At 37.8% G+C, this 15832-nt stretch overlaps 1 protein-coding gene and 1 non-coding gene across 5 annotated transcripts in view; one reads left to right on the top strand and one right to left on the bottom strand.

Moving 5' to 3' along the window:
• Positions 1 to 15832, top strand: part of CDK14 (cyclin dependent kinase 14) — a 602339-nt gene that overhangs the window by 35813 nt on the left and 550694 nt on the right. For all 4 annotated transcript variants that reach the window (XM_032253088.1, XM_032253082.1, XM_032253084.1 and 1 more), the window contains exon 2: positions 5378 to 5409. Coding sequence is in view for 3 of the 4 variants with exons in the window: in XM_032253082.1 (XP_032108973.1) it covers positions 5378 to 5409 (32 nt within the window). In the remaining variant the exon portion in view is untranslated. The remainder of the gene's footprint in view (positions 1 to 5377; positions 5410 to 15832) is intronic.
• On the bottom strand, positions 8111 to 8215 carry LOC116533376. The gene has a single exon (XR_004261261.1). It is a non-coding gene; the product is annotated as a small nucleolar RNA U13 (small nucleolar RNA).

Below are 15832 nucleotides of genomic sequence, written 5' to 3'. Positions count from 1 at the left end.
GAGCTTGTTCTGATTATCTAAGGATTTTTAAGGTGCTAGAGGTTGTTGAGTTGAGGGTTTACTACAGGATTATATAGTGCATGAGTTAAGAATGTGGGCTGTGTGTCACACAGACTGGGTATTTACAGTGTTGCCATGCCCAGCTGAGGTCCCTCAATTTCTCTGAGCTTCAGTTTTTCATGTGCAACTCAGTTATGTTGCTGGCTTTTAGTGAAATAATGCACATCATGTCCTGTGTGGCACATTATATAAAGACTCAGTAAACCTTCAAGATATGTCATCGTTGTTGTTATTATTAGGGATTCCATCATACTGACACAACTGATCTTATAGATAGAAAGCAAGAGAAGAGGGAAGTGGCCCTTGACTTTGTAGTATAGCCAGCCTTACAACAGCATGTGGGTTGGAGTTAGGCAGGCCTGGATTTGAACTCAGTTTTCCTTGTCTGCTCTGTGCCTTTGGCAGCCAGTGGAGTTTCCCTAAAGCCCAGAGTCTTCATCTGTAAATATTCATATAAGGTGAATGAATATATGTGAAGATTAAATTGGATAAAATATGTAAAAAATCTAGTGCAGTATCTATCACAAGGTGAAGGTCAATGTGGTAGGTTGTTATTATTCCTTCCAACTTTTGTTTATACCCCATTATCCTCCTTTCTTCATGGGTACTTCATGAGGAGATCAAAGAATGAATGGTTTATTCTTGTTGAATAATCCACACTGCAATGTATTCATTCTCTTTAACCAATCTAAGATGGCTTTTGAAATAGACATACTGACTTTATTTTGCTGCTTTGGTATGATCCAAAAGTGTAGCTTGTTGCATGGTAAAATGTGCCTTATTGTTTAGCCATAAGAAATTATTAATCATTCATCTATAGAAAATGAGAAAATGTTTGAAAGTGTCTGATATTCAATCAATGTTTATTATTAATAATAATTCTAAACACATAAAAGTAGCAATGCTAACGTTTAATTTATTTACACATCTGCGGTCATGCTGACTTCGTCACTGCCCACCCCAAATACAACTGATCTGAGATTACTACATTATAAAACACATTGGCTTTCAAGCCATAGTGCTCTAATTTACAGCATCTGCCAGAGAATGACTATGATTTAGCTATGGTTCTTTTATAAGATGGGTGTAATTGAATTTTGAAGTCCCCATCAATTTCGGTAGTATTTACGGTTTTCTACTAAATAGTGTCAGTGTGGTCACTTACTTAGGAATTACTGCAGTTGTTTCACTTTTTTTTGTTTTTTAATTTAGGCTAATGAAGACAAATGGGAACTTAATTACTGAATAGTTTAAGTATATTAAAGTTCATTTCCTCTTTTCTTTCTTGTTTCTTTTTTATTTTTGAATGTTAGCCTAGAAGGAGAAAGGCTTTATGTAATATCCGGTGTATGATTAAGGGCAAACTGACATTTTTTCATGTTCATTTGAATGTACTTCTTCATACTAATTTGGACTTTCTCCTAGAGAAAGGAAGTTTATACTGTGTGATATTTGAGATGAACCCCATGTATACCATTTCTTTAAAGGATACAGTTTGTGAGGGAACTAAATAAAAAGAAGAGGCTGTGATTACACTGAACTTTGGGGTTTGTTATCTTGTGCTATAAGTGTGTAATTCTAGAATTCACTTGTCATTTGATGACTTCATTATGTCAGAAAAGTGAAATGTAAGGTTAAATGTTCAGACACAAAATTTAACTATTGTACCACATTCTCCCCAATGCAATTTCAAAAGATTTTAATTTGAAAACTACAAAATGGAATTTATATCTATGATCTTTTAAGAGAGAACCAATGTATCATTTTCATACATAAAAACTTAAGTGTGTCTCCAAAGATACTCTCCTTTTGCCAATAAGCATTAAGGTAGGGCTCACTAATTCAACAAATAATTATTGAGTACCTTCTCTCCGATATCAGTATTGTTCTGACAGTCAGATTCACCGATCAGTGTGGCTGGTCCCTGTCCTCAAGGATTTTAAGGGAAGACAGGCCAATGAGTAGGCATTTACAATATAAAGTGAACAAATCTATCATGAAGGTTAGTGAAATTTGCTGTTGAAGGACACAAGAGGAGCACCACTTTCATCCAGGTGAAATCATGAGAGGCTTTCTAGAGGAGGCAATGTCTGAGCAGAGGACTGAATAGAATATCTGCTGATATATGCCCCTTGGCTATTCTAGAATAATGTAATATGCTTGTTGCTCCATGAAATCCTTAAAGATAATTGTGGATTTACATTTACATGAATGATTAATGGCAGTCAGGGAACATAATAATGAAATGTTGTATTCTTGTTTGGGTCAGAATATACTCATCAGTGACCTGATAAATGTCTAGCAAAGACATCTTAAGTTGGTCTTTGTTGTCACCATTGTCTGCTGTTCAGGACAAGGACTCAATATTTAGAAGAAACCCTGTAAGGTATCAGTCTCACAGTGCATGATTTCAGTGAGGTAATGGTGTTCTGTGATACCTTGAGCTTGAGAGTATCGTGCAGATGAGAGAATCTGGCTTCCTGTTCATCATTATGTCATAGCAAATACACTTGGAGTTTCTTCTGTTTTCTCCTCTTGATACCTCCAGACCCCACCTCTTTTTTTTTTTTTTTTTTTTTTTTTGATCCCACCTATTTATCCAGAATGTTGGGAGAATGGTTAAGACTTAGAAGATAAGAAGGAAATGGTCCAGTCTGGATGTTCAAGACATTCTAGTTTTCTGCTGTCTTCATTTCTCAACTTGAGGTTCTTCATTTTATATTTGTAGTTCCCTAAGGGATAGTATTACTATTGTTTTATTTTATTTTATTGACACAGAGGAACATGGTCTCACTCTGTCGCCCAGGTTGGAATGCAGTGGTGCGAACTTGACTCACTGCAACTTCTGCCTCCCAGGCTTAAGTGATTCTCCCACCTTAGCCTCCCAAATAGCTGGGACCACAGATGCACCACCACCATTCCTGACTAATTTTTTTTTTTTTTTTTTGGTATCTTTTTGTAGAGATGAGGTTTCTCCATGTTGCCCAGGCTGGTCTTGAACTCCTGGGCTCAGGCAGTCCACCTGCCTCGGCCTCCCAAAGTGCTGGGATTACAGGCGTGAACCACTGTACCTGGTGGGGTAGTATCAACTGTAGTTCTTATTGGATGCTTTGCCTAAGAAAACACATGGCTCAATTTCCAGAACTTTCATAATCCAAAATAAAGACAGTATACTTTTTTTTTTTTAAAGATGGGGTTTCACCATATTGGTCAGGCTGGTCTTGAACTCCTGACCTCAGGTGATCTGCCCACCTCAGCCTCCCAAAGTGCTGGGATTACAGGTGTGAGTCACCGCGCCCGGCAAAGACAGTATACTTAAAAGTTTGTTCTGTGAATTATATATTTGTTGCTGTAGCTTTGCGTTTTGCATGGCAGTTATATACTGTGTGTGTTCCATTAATCTTTGTTAAATGAGCTAGGTATGAGGCTGTCTGATAATTTGCTTATGTTAGACTTTGTATTTGAAATCATTGGGCTATTAGTTTCTTACTCCAAAACATTTAGTTTTTCAGATGGAGCAACTTGTCTATATTTAGAATTATATTACTAATGTTTTGTGAAGGACTCATTAGTCAAGCATGTTAATTAAAGGACATGCCTTGGGTTGAGGAATTAGACAGTATAGAAATATTGTTGACTGGTATTTATACAGAGCCTTGTAGATTAGAAGTTAAATTCTAGTGAAAATGTAGTCATTAGGAATTAGCTAGAATCTTAATATTGTTCTATAAAAACAGATTTAAATTTAATGTAGGTAATTTTAGATTTAATGTAGGTTTAGTTAAATACATAATCAAAATGTACAAGTAATTGAATGTAAAATAAGCTATTTACAGCAAATAACTATCTTTTTATTTTCCATTCACTTTCAGAAGAAATGATTATCCAATAAAGAAAGATCAGTTTTTTAGGCAAAAGGGAAAAATAAGAAACTTTTAGAAACATTTTATTTTCTCAGCTTACCTGCATCCCCCTTTACTCACCACAGTCACATTCTTCTTGAAAACACAAATACATGAAACAGAAAAATAACCTTTTCATGATTGTTAAATATGTATTCTAAGCTTTTATACGGTAGCGTCAGTTTGGGCACATTACTTTTCTCAAAGCTTAATTGCCAGACTAATTTGCTTTTCATTGCTTTTGTCAGAACAAAGCTTTCTGAGTAACAGCTACCCAAGTTGCTTCTATCCAGACCAAAACTATCAGGTATAAGCCAGCAAACATCTATGCACAATTCTATAAATTTGAAACATTTCTCCAGCTAGTAGTTTCCGATAAATTAGCGATTTAATGCGTTCTCCTTAATATGAAATATTCCAAGTAATTGTAAAATGTAAGGAACTAGGTGTTTGCCAACTGTAGGTGAAATTCTTCTCTTTCTATGTTGGGTGAAAAAATTCCAGTTCTGAAGCTATGAACAGTCATGCATGTATGATGTTGGTCCCGTAAGCTTATAATACTGTATTTTTACTATACATTTTTCTATGTTTATATACACAAATACTTGCCACTGTGTTACAGTTACCAATAGTATTCAGTGCAGTAACATGCTGTATACGTTTGTAGCCTAGGAGTAATAGGCTATACCATATAACCTAGGTGTGTGGTAGGTGATACCATCTAGGTTTGTATAAGTACACTCCGTGATGTTTGTACAATGTGATTGCCTAATGGTGCATTTCTCAGAATGTATCCCAGTTGTTAAGTGACACATGACTCTATTTAAGATAAATTTGAAGTATTTGCTGGTTCCTATAAAATATTCTGAATGTTTTTTTTCTTTTGAAATATTTCATTATAAAATTTATGTTGAAATATTTGAATTATGTCTCTTACTCTGCAATGCTTATTTTAACACACTTAGTGTTTCATCAACATACTTACACTTCACTCAGTATGAAAATGTCATTCAGGGCTCTATGAGAAGTAGGTGTCATCCTAACAGTTGATGATGTATGCGAAATTCCTTTAAGATTACTTTGTGATTCCTTTATACTTTCATTAAAACATGTTCCAACTAAAGAAGAGATACGGAAAAGTTATGCGTGCTTCCTTCTTCTATCTAGGAGGACAGTTCTATTTGCATATTTATGAAAAATGTTCAAAAAGATCCATGCTCTGCAATTCTTTCTCTTTCATTTGCAGTTTTCATTTTTGTATCATAACATTGTTATTCAGGTTGGGGTACAATTTACTTTCTGAAATGAAAACACCATACTGCCTTGTTTTTTTTTTTTTTTCTGTTTTCTGTAACTTATAGAGTCTCTTTGGAATTTTTCACAATAACGGTTTCCTTTTCCTTCTTATTTTATAGCTTTGAAGAAAGATGACACCACCTTTGATGAGGTAGGTTGAATTTCTTTATCTAATGTTAGATGTATTTAATTACTGCCAGGTAAGGTCAGTAGGTGCCAACTTTGTACTTAGAAACAAAAAAAGGTTTTAAAACACACAAGAGACGACATTTGTTTATTTAGTTACATTATGTTATTTTCAAATTTTAAATAATTGTTTAAATGAATTTTGGTAGCAAGTAACAGAAATAGGTCTTTTTCAGTTAATAAACGAACTAATTAGAAGACACATGCAGGCCTTTGTGTTGTTGCCTTCTTGCTGGTGGTGGTGCTTGAGACATGCAGTGTGCTTAAGGCAAGTCTGGAGCTGTTGGTAAGTTGGGCACCATGGCTTCTTGCAGACCTCAGCTGAATCAGGGTGTGATGTGTCGTTGATGCCACATGTTGTCTGTCAGTCTCCCAAAGGAGGAGCTGACTTTTCCTATTCTAGTTTCCCTCTTCTTTCTATATCAGATCTGTCTTGATCTACTTGCCACAAAGTAGTATAAAATCCTTTTCAAGCAAGGCAGAAGATTCATATGTAATTAATAGCATCCTAAATGTGATTTTAAAATTACAGTCATTCCTGAATTTTTGTGGGAATCACCAGAGAAGTAATGAATGTTCACAAAATGTTTTCAAAGTGCTAAAAAGTGAAGTGTTTCATTGTAATCATCCTAAGCCACACTGATTGATCTGTGTTGTACATTGGGCCACATGTGTATGTAGACTGTTTTTATATAGGAACATAGGTGTTATCTATACAATGTGCTTACCCTAATACCTGATGAAAGCATAAATTGGTTTGGTGATTTGGTTTGTTTTAATAGTTACATATTCCATGAAATATGCTACCTGTCTTCCCTCTGCTGCAGTGCTTCAGTGAAGAAAGGGCATTTGTGCTCATGGAAAGTCCCCTTGGCCATGTGGCTGGCCGTGGTGCACGGCAGGTCTGCTCAGGGAGAACCTGTTCCAGGCTGGGATTTCTGGATGGGGCCAGCGTCATTTGGCTGTCACGGTCTGCTGCTTCATCTGCTGCACCTGTTCTCTTTTTCCTGGGCTGAGCTTTACAAAGCTGTGTGTCCCTGGACTCCAAAGCACCTTTCCCTGCCAGCATTCCTGTGACATCCTCTAAAAAACTTAATTCTTCTAGGCTTGAAGCAATAGAGGAGTCTTTTCTTGTCCCTTCATAGTGTGCAATAATGAAGTTTTCCTCTAAACCTATATTTCTGGAATTTCTGTAGTGTTAATATTGAGATGTTTTCAGGATAGTGTTTTCTTTTCAGGAGAAATCAATAGAGAATATTTGGCACTGTTTTTCTCTTTATAAAGAAAATTTCCCCTGTAATTATGGAGGCAATTTAAGCTTACATAAAAAAAGAAAAGGAAAAGGGGAAAGAAAAATCTCATAAATCCTGTTACCCAGATGTAACAACTGTTGAATGTTCTTGCTTCTTTCCCCATGTTTTAAGAAAGCAGCCAATTATTATATCCTGCTTTTTTCTTTGATCCAATAACATTGTATTTTCTTGTGTTTTTACAAACTCTTCCTAATCATCATTAGAAATTTTGAAAACCTTTTTTCTTGCTTAAACACTATTGTTAGTGATTCGTTTAAAAAAAGCACCTGAGATTGGAGCCCAGATGAAGGTTAAAGGTGTCAAAACTGCCCCTTGTCTGTTATTCTGAAACCTTTGTATAGTCAAAGGTCTGGAGTTTGTAATTTGGGTCAAAATCATTCTTAGCTTTTGCTAAGTGCTTTCCTTCCTCTGTGCCACAAGAGATTGGTAACTATGACAAATCAGTAAATCACAGAATGCTGAACTTGGAAGATCCATTGGAAATCATAATTTTCCCACTGCATCATTTCACAGATGAAGAAATTTAGAACCAGAAGGGACAGGTAATTTCTAGCTAATGAAGGAAAGACTCAAGGCCAGAAAAGCTAGGAGATAGTAGTAATGAAGGCATGCGGGGGGTATAATCCCTAATTTGGCTACCCTCTGATTGGGCGTTTGACTTACTCATTTCATATCTTTTGTAAAATAGAGATAATAATGGTATCTTCCCTTTAAGGTATTTGAGAGAATTAAATAAGCTAATGGATATAAAGGTTTCAGAATAATGCCTCACATACAGTGAATATCTCATAATTGGTATTATCATCTTCATTGCCTTCATCATCATCATCATCATCATCATCGATGCTCTTACTTTGACATATCCACCTTCTGTAGTTGGAAGGGCTCCAGAATAGATGGAAGGATTAAAAATGAAGAATTACAGCTATGAGGAGAATTAATTTCAGATATTCCTCTGAAATTTCAGATAAAGCTTTATGTGATGACTTGCATATTAAGACTGAAAATATTATCTAAAACCCACCATTGTTTAGATTCCATATGGGGATGATTGCATTCAACTTTTTAATCTCTGGGTGTGTTGCACATAACTAACATTCAGCAAGTATCTATTGAACACGAGTAAATATCTGTCGTAGAGGAGTCCAGAGAGTGATGAATTGGGTGTCAGGCAATGTGTGTTCTCATCTGCCACTTTCTAGTTATTTGGGCAGGTCATTTAACTTACCCTGGCCTCAACATTCTCATTTGTAAAATCAGTTGGACTGTGATCTTCAGGTTGCCTCCTAGCTCTAAATGTAGGATTCTAAACAATGTAACATCATAAGATTACAATTTTTTTTCATTTTTTTATGTCAGACAGGTAGTGTGCTGACCTTGTAACAAGGTTTGAGGGAGGCACGTCTTACCCATGAGGTGAAACCCCAATCATCACACTTATGAACTATTCAAAAAAATCAAAATGATAATTTTATTACATCAGAAAAAAACACTCAAACTGTGCTTATATACACAGGACTGAGTTCTTCTCTGATTATTTTCAGATTATAATAGTAGAAATTTTTTTGAACACTTGTTTTTCACTATTTCTTTCCTGGAGCTGGGGAACTCTGTAGTCCATTGGAATCAATTCAGATTTGAGTCTTAAAACTTTGAGGGCTGGGTCAGTGTCTTAGGTATGCAGTAAGGTGTGGCAACTCTCCTTACTCAGTATTTATGAGCTAGAGGGTTCCTTATCTCAAGGAGTGGCCTCTTCTAGAGAGTGCCTGAGCTGGAGTTTAGTAGCTACTCCCTGATTTGTGTAGAGGATTCCTCTAGAGTGTGTGTCAATTGTTTGACCTTAAACAGAGGAGAAAAAGAAATACAGACTTATTTAATCATAGACTGAAATGCAATGATTTCAGTCTAATCTGATAATTTTCAAAACCAGACTGGAATTATATTCAGGAACTATGGTTGTTGTAAACTGCGCTGTGTGTGTGTGTTTGTGTGTGTGTTTATATTGAACAATTTGGAAGTTAAGTATTGAGGCCTTTAGGTATTTACAATAAGCAAACAGTAGGGAATTTTGCTGAAGCTAGTCATAGTTGAAGAGAGGACATTCTACCAATGATCATTTTACCTTTCATTCATTGTGTATTTGGTCCCTGACTAAATATTAGCCATTTAATGTTCTGTGGGCTTTTATTTGGATGGACTAATCATTTCTAAAGATACCCCAAGTAAAATTTTATTAGTTTCAGTCCCTTTCTCCTTCCAATTTCTTGATGTTTGGAAGGATTTGGCACAGTACTTGGCCACAATGAAGGGGCTACATAATTATTAGAGAAACACATGGTTAAGGTAGCTTGAAGGTGAAAGAAGATTAGTATTTTGTGTCATAGTTTTTAGTGGACATAATGTTTTTGGTGACATTGTGATGAGAGTCTTGGGTAAAGTGTCAACTTCACATCTGTGAAACTATGGTAGAACTTTCCAAATGTCGTTTTACCCTTGTGTCCCCAAGAAATGCCCAGACCATGTCCTGTGAGTGGCCCCATTTTTCCTGAACTAATGAACAATAGCTACACTGTAACTTCTGGTGAATTTTTGAATTTTATTTTCTATGTAATGATTTATTTTAGAATATTAATGATAATATATGAAAGGTCAGAAACCAGGTAATCTCTACCAATGTAAAATTACTACATATAAAATCTTTTGAACGTTGGAGATAAAAGCTCTAATTAGGTGTAAATGTATGTGTATAGAAATAGTTGGAAATGGTGATAGCTACAGCAATTCATGAATTATTCTCGTGGGTAAATTAAAAGGTTAAATCATGCAGTTCTGCTTCATGCCACTGTTTTTTACCTTTGGTAATTGGCAGAACAAAGTGTTGGTTCTGCCTGGCTCTTTGGTGAGAAATACAAAATTTTTAGCAATTAGAATAAACCTTTGAAATGTAAGAAGTTTCATATGTTCATGGCATATGACCCAGATAATTAAGCACTTTGTTTGTTTTTTTTAAAAATGGGTGATCATGTATGAGTTTTCTAATTCTTCTCTGCTTTGGTCAGTTATTTTATGTTTGCAATGTAGAAGGCTGCCAACACTTATTCTGTCATTTTCCAGCTGTTATATTTTTTTCAAATCCTAGGAAAATGTGTAAAAAGCATATAAAAATTTTTAAAATTTTACATCTAGTCTATGAGTGCCCCAAGCACATTTTTATAGGTTAACTTGCTTATTTTATGTTTAATATGACAATTCTGTTAGATGGAGACAGTGTACATTGATCTTAGCTTCTAGTCTGTGTCCCACAATTCTGTTAGATGGAGACAGTGTACATTGATCTTAGCTTCTAGTCTGTGTCCCTCTTTGTTATTTTATAGAAATATATAATACCAGGGATTATAACGGTGACAGTTATTATTACTTTTTTTTTTTTTTTTTGAGAGATGGTATCCCATGGTCACCCAGGCTGGAGTACAGTGGTGCCATCATGGCTCACTTCAGCCTCCACCTCTGAGGTCCAAGCTGTCCTCCCATCTCAGCCTTCTAAGTAGCTGGGACCACAGGCATACACTACTACCTGACTAATTTTTGCATTTTTTGTAGAGATGGAGTCTCACCACGTAGTTCATGCTGGTCTCAACTCCTGGTCTCAGGCAGTCCTCCCATCTCAGCCTCCTAAAGTGTTGGGATTACAGGTGTAAGCCACCATACCCAGCCATGCAGCAATTTTTATGAGAACCAGAATCTAGGGGTGATAGGGCTTGGATCTGTGTCCTTGCCAAATCTCATGTCAGAGGTGGGGCCTGGTGGGAGGTGATTGGATCATGGGAGTTGATTCTTCATGAATGGTTTAGAACCATCCCCTTGGTGCTGTTCTGGTGATAGTGAGGGAATTCTTGTGAGACCTGGTTGTTTAAAAGTGTGTAGCATCTCCCCCTTTGCTCTCTTGCTCTTGGCTTCTGCCATGCGAGAAGCTGGCTCTCCCTTTGCCTACTGCCCTGATTGGAAGCTTCCTGAGGCCTCCCTAGAAGCAGAAGTCACTAGGATACATCTTGCATATCCGTGAGCGAGTTCAACTTCTTCTCTTTATAAATTACCTCAGGTATTTCTTTGTAGCAGTGTGAAAATGGATTATTACAAGTGGTTAGATACAAATATGATTTGTTTATACTTCTGGTCATTCTTTTCTATTTATTGCACATGGTGGAAGCTGGGTTGGTCTTTTCTCTACCCTAACTTTCATCATCAGGCGTGTCTCAGTGTCCATATAGAGGATGCATACCCTGTAATACAATATTCTAGCATGAGAGTTCCCTGACTTTCATCTCATACCTACCTTATGCTTACTTGGTTTCTGCAGGAACTGCAGCTTACTGGGACTGTCCTAGATTTAAAACATTAAATCCCGCTAACAATCGTTCCTGTTTAGCTGTCTCACTGCTGCTGTATTCCCTATATCTTTTCTTTGCTGGATTCCAGTTTCTAGATGATTTCTTCTCTGCCTGTCCCATCTCATTCTCATAATCTATAACACTTCCTCCCCTGTTCCTTTCTTGCTCCTTTCTTGTTCCTTTCTTGTTCACTCAGGGCATATCAATCTCTTGCTATATTCTCAATGGCCTTACCCCTTTGTACTTCATTTGTAATGTATGCTGCTAGCCCTTGATTTTGACCTGGTGTCTTCCTATCTTACCTAGTGGCTGCCAAGAGCTGCTTGAGGAAATTACTCTATAAATGAATTTATTTCCAGCCTTAGCTGGAACTTCAGGCACCCGTGGACCATCTTGCATATGTGTCCTTGTGCCACTGGCCTGTTTTCTGTGGAACCTTTTCACTCCCATTAAGCCTTCTTGCAACCCGCCTTCACCCTTTCCTCCTTTAGTAGATGGCTTTCCCTCTGCCTTAGTTTTCTAGGGCTTCCCTAGCAAAGTAGCACAAACTGGGTAGCTTAAATAACAGAATTTTTATTGTTTCACAGTTCTCGAGACCAGAAGTTTGACATTAAAGGGTAGCAGAGTTAGTTTCTTCAGAGGGCTGTTAGAGAAAGATCCATTCCAGGCCTCTCCCCTTAACTATAGATGACTGCCTTCTCTCTGTGTCTTTTTACATTGTCTCCCCTTAATGCATGTCTGTCTATCTAAATTTCTCCTTTTTACAAGGATACAAGTCATATTAGATTAGGGGCTCACCCTACTTCAATATGACCTTCTCTTAATTTAACTAATTACATTGGTACAATCCCCCTTTCAAAATAAGATCACTTTAGGAGGTACTGGGGATTAAGACTTCGACATAAGAGTTTTTGGTAGATGCAATTCAGCCTGTAACACCCTCCAACTTCTTAGAACCCTTAATACTATTAGGTGTCTACTCCCTGTAAATACCCTGCCCACCCATGTACCCTCATTTGCTCCAGGCTTACCTCCTTTTTTCCTATCAATCTTAGAGGGGGTTATGTTCTTTTTTTTGGTTTCAGGCCAGTTCCTCCTCCTGTTCTCTCAATTCCTTTCCTTCCTTTCTGCTCCAGAAGCTTACATAGTTGATTCTTTCCTTTCTTTACTATGTTTTCTCCCCTCTCCTTTTTATAGGTACTTTCACCATAGGCTCTGAACATGCTTAGGTCTTTCCCATCTCATCTGTAACTTCAGCTTTCTGTCCTCTGTGATCATTTTTCGTGCTCTGGTTGAGTGGTTTGTGTACACTTGGCATCAGTGTGGCTGACTCAGCTGTCTATTCTAACCTCCACATCCAGATGTCAGTTGCCTGTTAGAGATTTCTGCCTCTGTGTCTTACAGTCCCCTTGATCTCAGCACATATTATGAATTCTTGCATTTCCCCAAACCTGCACCTTCTCTCATTCATCTCTCTGCTATTGGCTCTATCAGCCACATGATTTTCCAAGCTAAAATCCTGATGATATTCTAACCTTTTCTCCAACCCCACATCCGGGTGTTGGCTTGGTTTTTTTTCCTTGCTATCATGTACATTCCCGCTGCTGATGTGTACGTTCAGCCTTGTCCTCTCCTCCTGGTTTGTAGTAGTTGTTTAACTGACTTCCCACTCCAACAGAATGATGGCTCTGAAATACAAATTAGCTGTTCCCCTGCTTACTACTTTAGAAGGTGCAGGTTTAACTCTAGACTCCTAGCTTATCTTTCAAGGCTTTTCACAATCTATCTGTTTCCTATCTTTTGACTCTTATCAAACAGTTATCTTTTATTTTTGTGCCTTCATTATCATTCAAGCTGCTGCCACCTCAGTTCAGAACCTTTTCACTTTTACCTGTTTTGGCCCAATAAACTCTTCATTGGTATCACTGCTCCCTCTTATTCCTCCACTCAGTCTTTCGAAAACATCTTTCTTGTCATAATACCCCCCATTCAAAGATTCATACATCAAGTGTTTATTGATTTTTTTTTTTTTATGTCAGGCTGGATATGGCCTTAGCCTGATTCATGATCTAGTTCAGCCTCACAGGCATTTACAGGTTGACCATCTCTCAGCATCTTACAGGGGTGGGTCTGGGCAGAGATTCAATCTCACTCTCTCTTATAATAAGATTTCATAAGCCAGACACAGTGGTTCATGCCTGTAATCCCAGCACTATGAGAGGCTGAGGCAATTGGATCACTCAAGGTCAGGAGTTCGAGACCAGTCTGGCCAACATGGTGAAACCCTGTCTCTACTAAAAATATAAAAATTAGCTAGGTGTGGTGGCACCTGTAATCCCAGCTACTTAGGAGCTGAGTCAGGAGAATGGCTTGAACCTGGGAGGCGGAGGTTGCAGTGAGCTGAGATTGCTCTACTGCACTCCAGCCTGGGTGACAGAGTGAGACTGTCTCAAAAAAAAAAAGATTTTATATAACTCTATATCTTGTTATATCCTGTTTTATTTTCATTATGGTCATGTATGCCAGCCCTAGGTGGTATGAACCTATTCCATGCAAGAGGTCTAAAAAGTCATAGACTGTTCTTTAATTATGCCAGTAATCCAGGAAGTCATTATATTTCAAATTCAACATTTTAGATAGCTGAAAAAGAGCCTCACTACCTCCTTAATTCTCTCATTAGAAATTTAGTTTTAATTTTCTGATGCTTAAAACTTTCTGTGCTTCAGTTTTTCCTTTTTATAAATGGTTGATCATATTTACCATCTCCCTAATTATGGTAGACATAATTGCCGTAATTAGGTCTAGTCCCAGACAGTGGCTCAAATGTCTGGGTAGTGCTACAAAGATTTGGAGTGGAAGTACATGTCACAAAGTGCAAGATGTATGACATTTGGGAGTATTAGTCACTTTCATTTTGTAATTCTCAAAAGGCAGAATGTTACAGAAGTGGAAAACCTGAGTAGTGTCCTCTTTCCATTGTGAGCACCCGCCCCCCATCCTGATGGCAGACTGTATAGCCTGTAGGAGGTCTCTGCTGTAAGAGTGGTCAGTGTTCCCTCCCGGGCAGTGCTCTGATTTGCATGTTCAAATTCACTTGTTGAAAGCTGACCTTTGGGCCCGACCTGGTGGCAATCCCAGCACTTTGGAAGGGATCACTTGAGGTCAGGAGTTTGAGACCAGTCTGGCCAACATAGTGAAACACTGTCTTCTTTACTAAAAATACAAAAATTAGCAGGGCATGGTGGCAGGTGCCTATAATCCCAGCTACTTGGGAGGCTGAGACAGGAGAATCACTTGAACCAACCTGGGAGGCAGAAGTTGCAGTGAGCTGAGATCCTGCCACTGCACACCAGCCTGGGTGACAGAGCAAGACTCTTGTCTATTAAAAAAAAAAAAAAAAAAAGAAAAAAGAAAGAAAGCTGACTTTTGACATAGGAAGTCTTTTTGTACAGACCAACTACTCTGTTTTCTTCAACAAGTGCAAAATGGGCTCAGCTGCAGTACATTATGCCTATTTTCCTTCTGATTGGAATTTGAGCCATTGATTTATAAATCTTTATGTTGCTGGGTTGTGACTGAGATGGCCTCTCCTATTAGAAACCATAGCAATCATTGAAATCAGTGAAGCCAAGGTGGGTCAGAATTTTCTCAGGACTGGAATCTATGGTTGGTGCTTCATTTTTTTTATAGTCCCAAATACTCTTTAAAAAATTTTTTTTTTGAGACAGAGTTTTGCTCTCGTTGTCCAGGCTGGAGTGCGATGGCGCGACCTCAGCTCTGCTACCTCCACCTCCCGTGTTCAAGCCGTTCTCCTGCCTCAGTCTCCCAGGTAGCTGGGATTACAGATGTGCACCACCACGCCCAGCTAATTTTGTATTTTTAATAGAGATGGGGTTTCAGCATGTTGGCCAGGCTGGTATCTAACTCCTGACACAAGTGATTCACCAGCCTTGGCCTCTCAAAGTGCTGGGATTACAGGCATGAGCCACTGTGCCTGGTCTAGTCCCAGACATTCAAAAGTTTTATTATTCTTGGTGTCATAAAATTTATAAAATGCATTACTACAAGATATTGGGACCACCAGTTTACTTTTGATTTTGCAAGCTTAATTTCTTTAGGATTCATCAGCATCCTAGAGTTTCTTAAAGGAGCTCTTTCATTATTTTAAGGCAATAATTGAAGTAATAGTCACTTTTCTTTCCTGAATCTACTTTATTTTCAATGAAAGTTCTGGTTATTTTTCCAATTTACTATTAAATTTTCTTTCTTTCTTAATAACTTTTAGTTTTCTTAAATTCCTTTTTAAAAATTATTGTTATTTTTTAATAGCAAAAGAGACGGGGGTCTCACTATATTGCTCAGGCTGGTCTTGAACTCCTGGGCTCAAGCAGTCCAACCGTCTTAGCTTCCAAAAGTGCTAGAATTACAGACGTGAGCCACCATACCTGGCATCTTTTAGTTTTATTTTATTAACTTTTGAAATGAACTGTTCTTTGTTTTTGGCATATGAGCCTGGGAATCTTCTTCTCCTCCTCCTCCTCCTCCTCCTCCTCCTCCTCCACCTCCACCTCCACCTCCTCCTCCTCCTCCTCCTCCTCCTTTCTTCTTCTTCTTCTTCTTCTTCTTCTTCTTCTTCTTCCTTTCTTTCTTCTTCTTCTTCTTCTTTCTTCTTCTTCTTCTTCTTCTT

The sequence above is a fragment of the Sapajus apella genome, unplaced genomic scaffold, assembly GCF_009761245.1.
Source record: "Sapajus apella isolate SASKATOON/1434 unplaced genomic scaffold, GSC_monkey_1.0 scaffold81, whole genome shotgun sequence".
Classification (NCBI taxonomy): Eukaryota; Metazoa; Chordata; class Mammalia; order Primates; family Cebidae; genus Sapajus; species Sapajus apella.
Note: the sequence above shows the minus strand (reverse complement) of the source record. Positions and strands in the feature narration are given on the sequence as shown.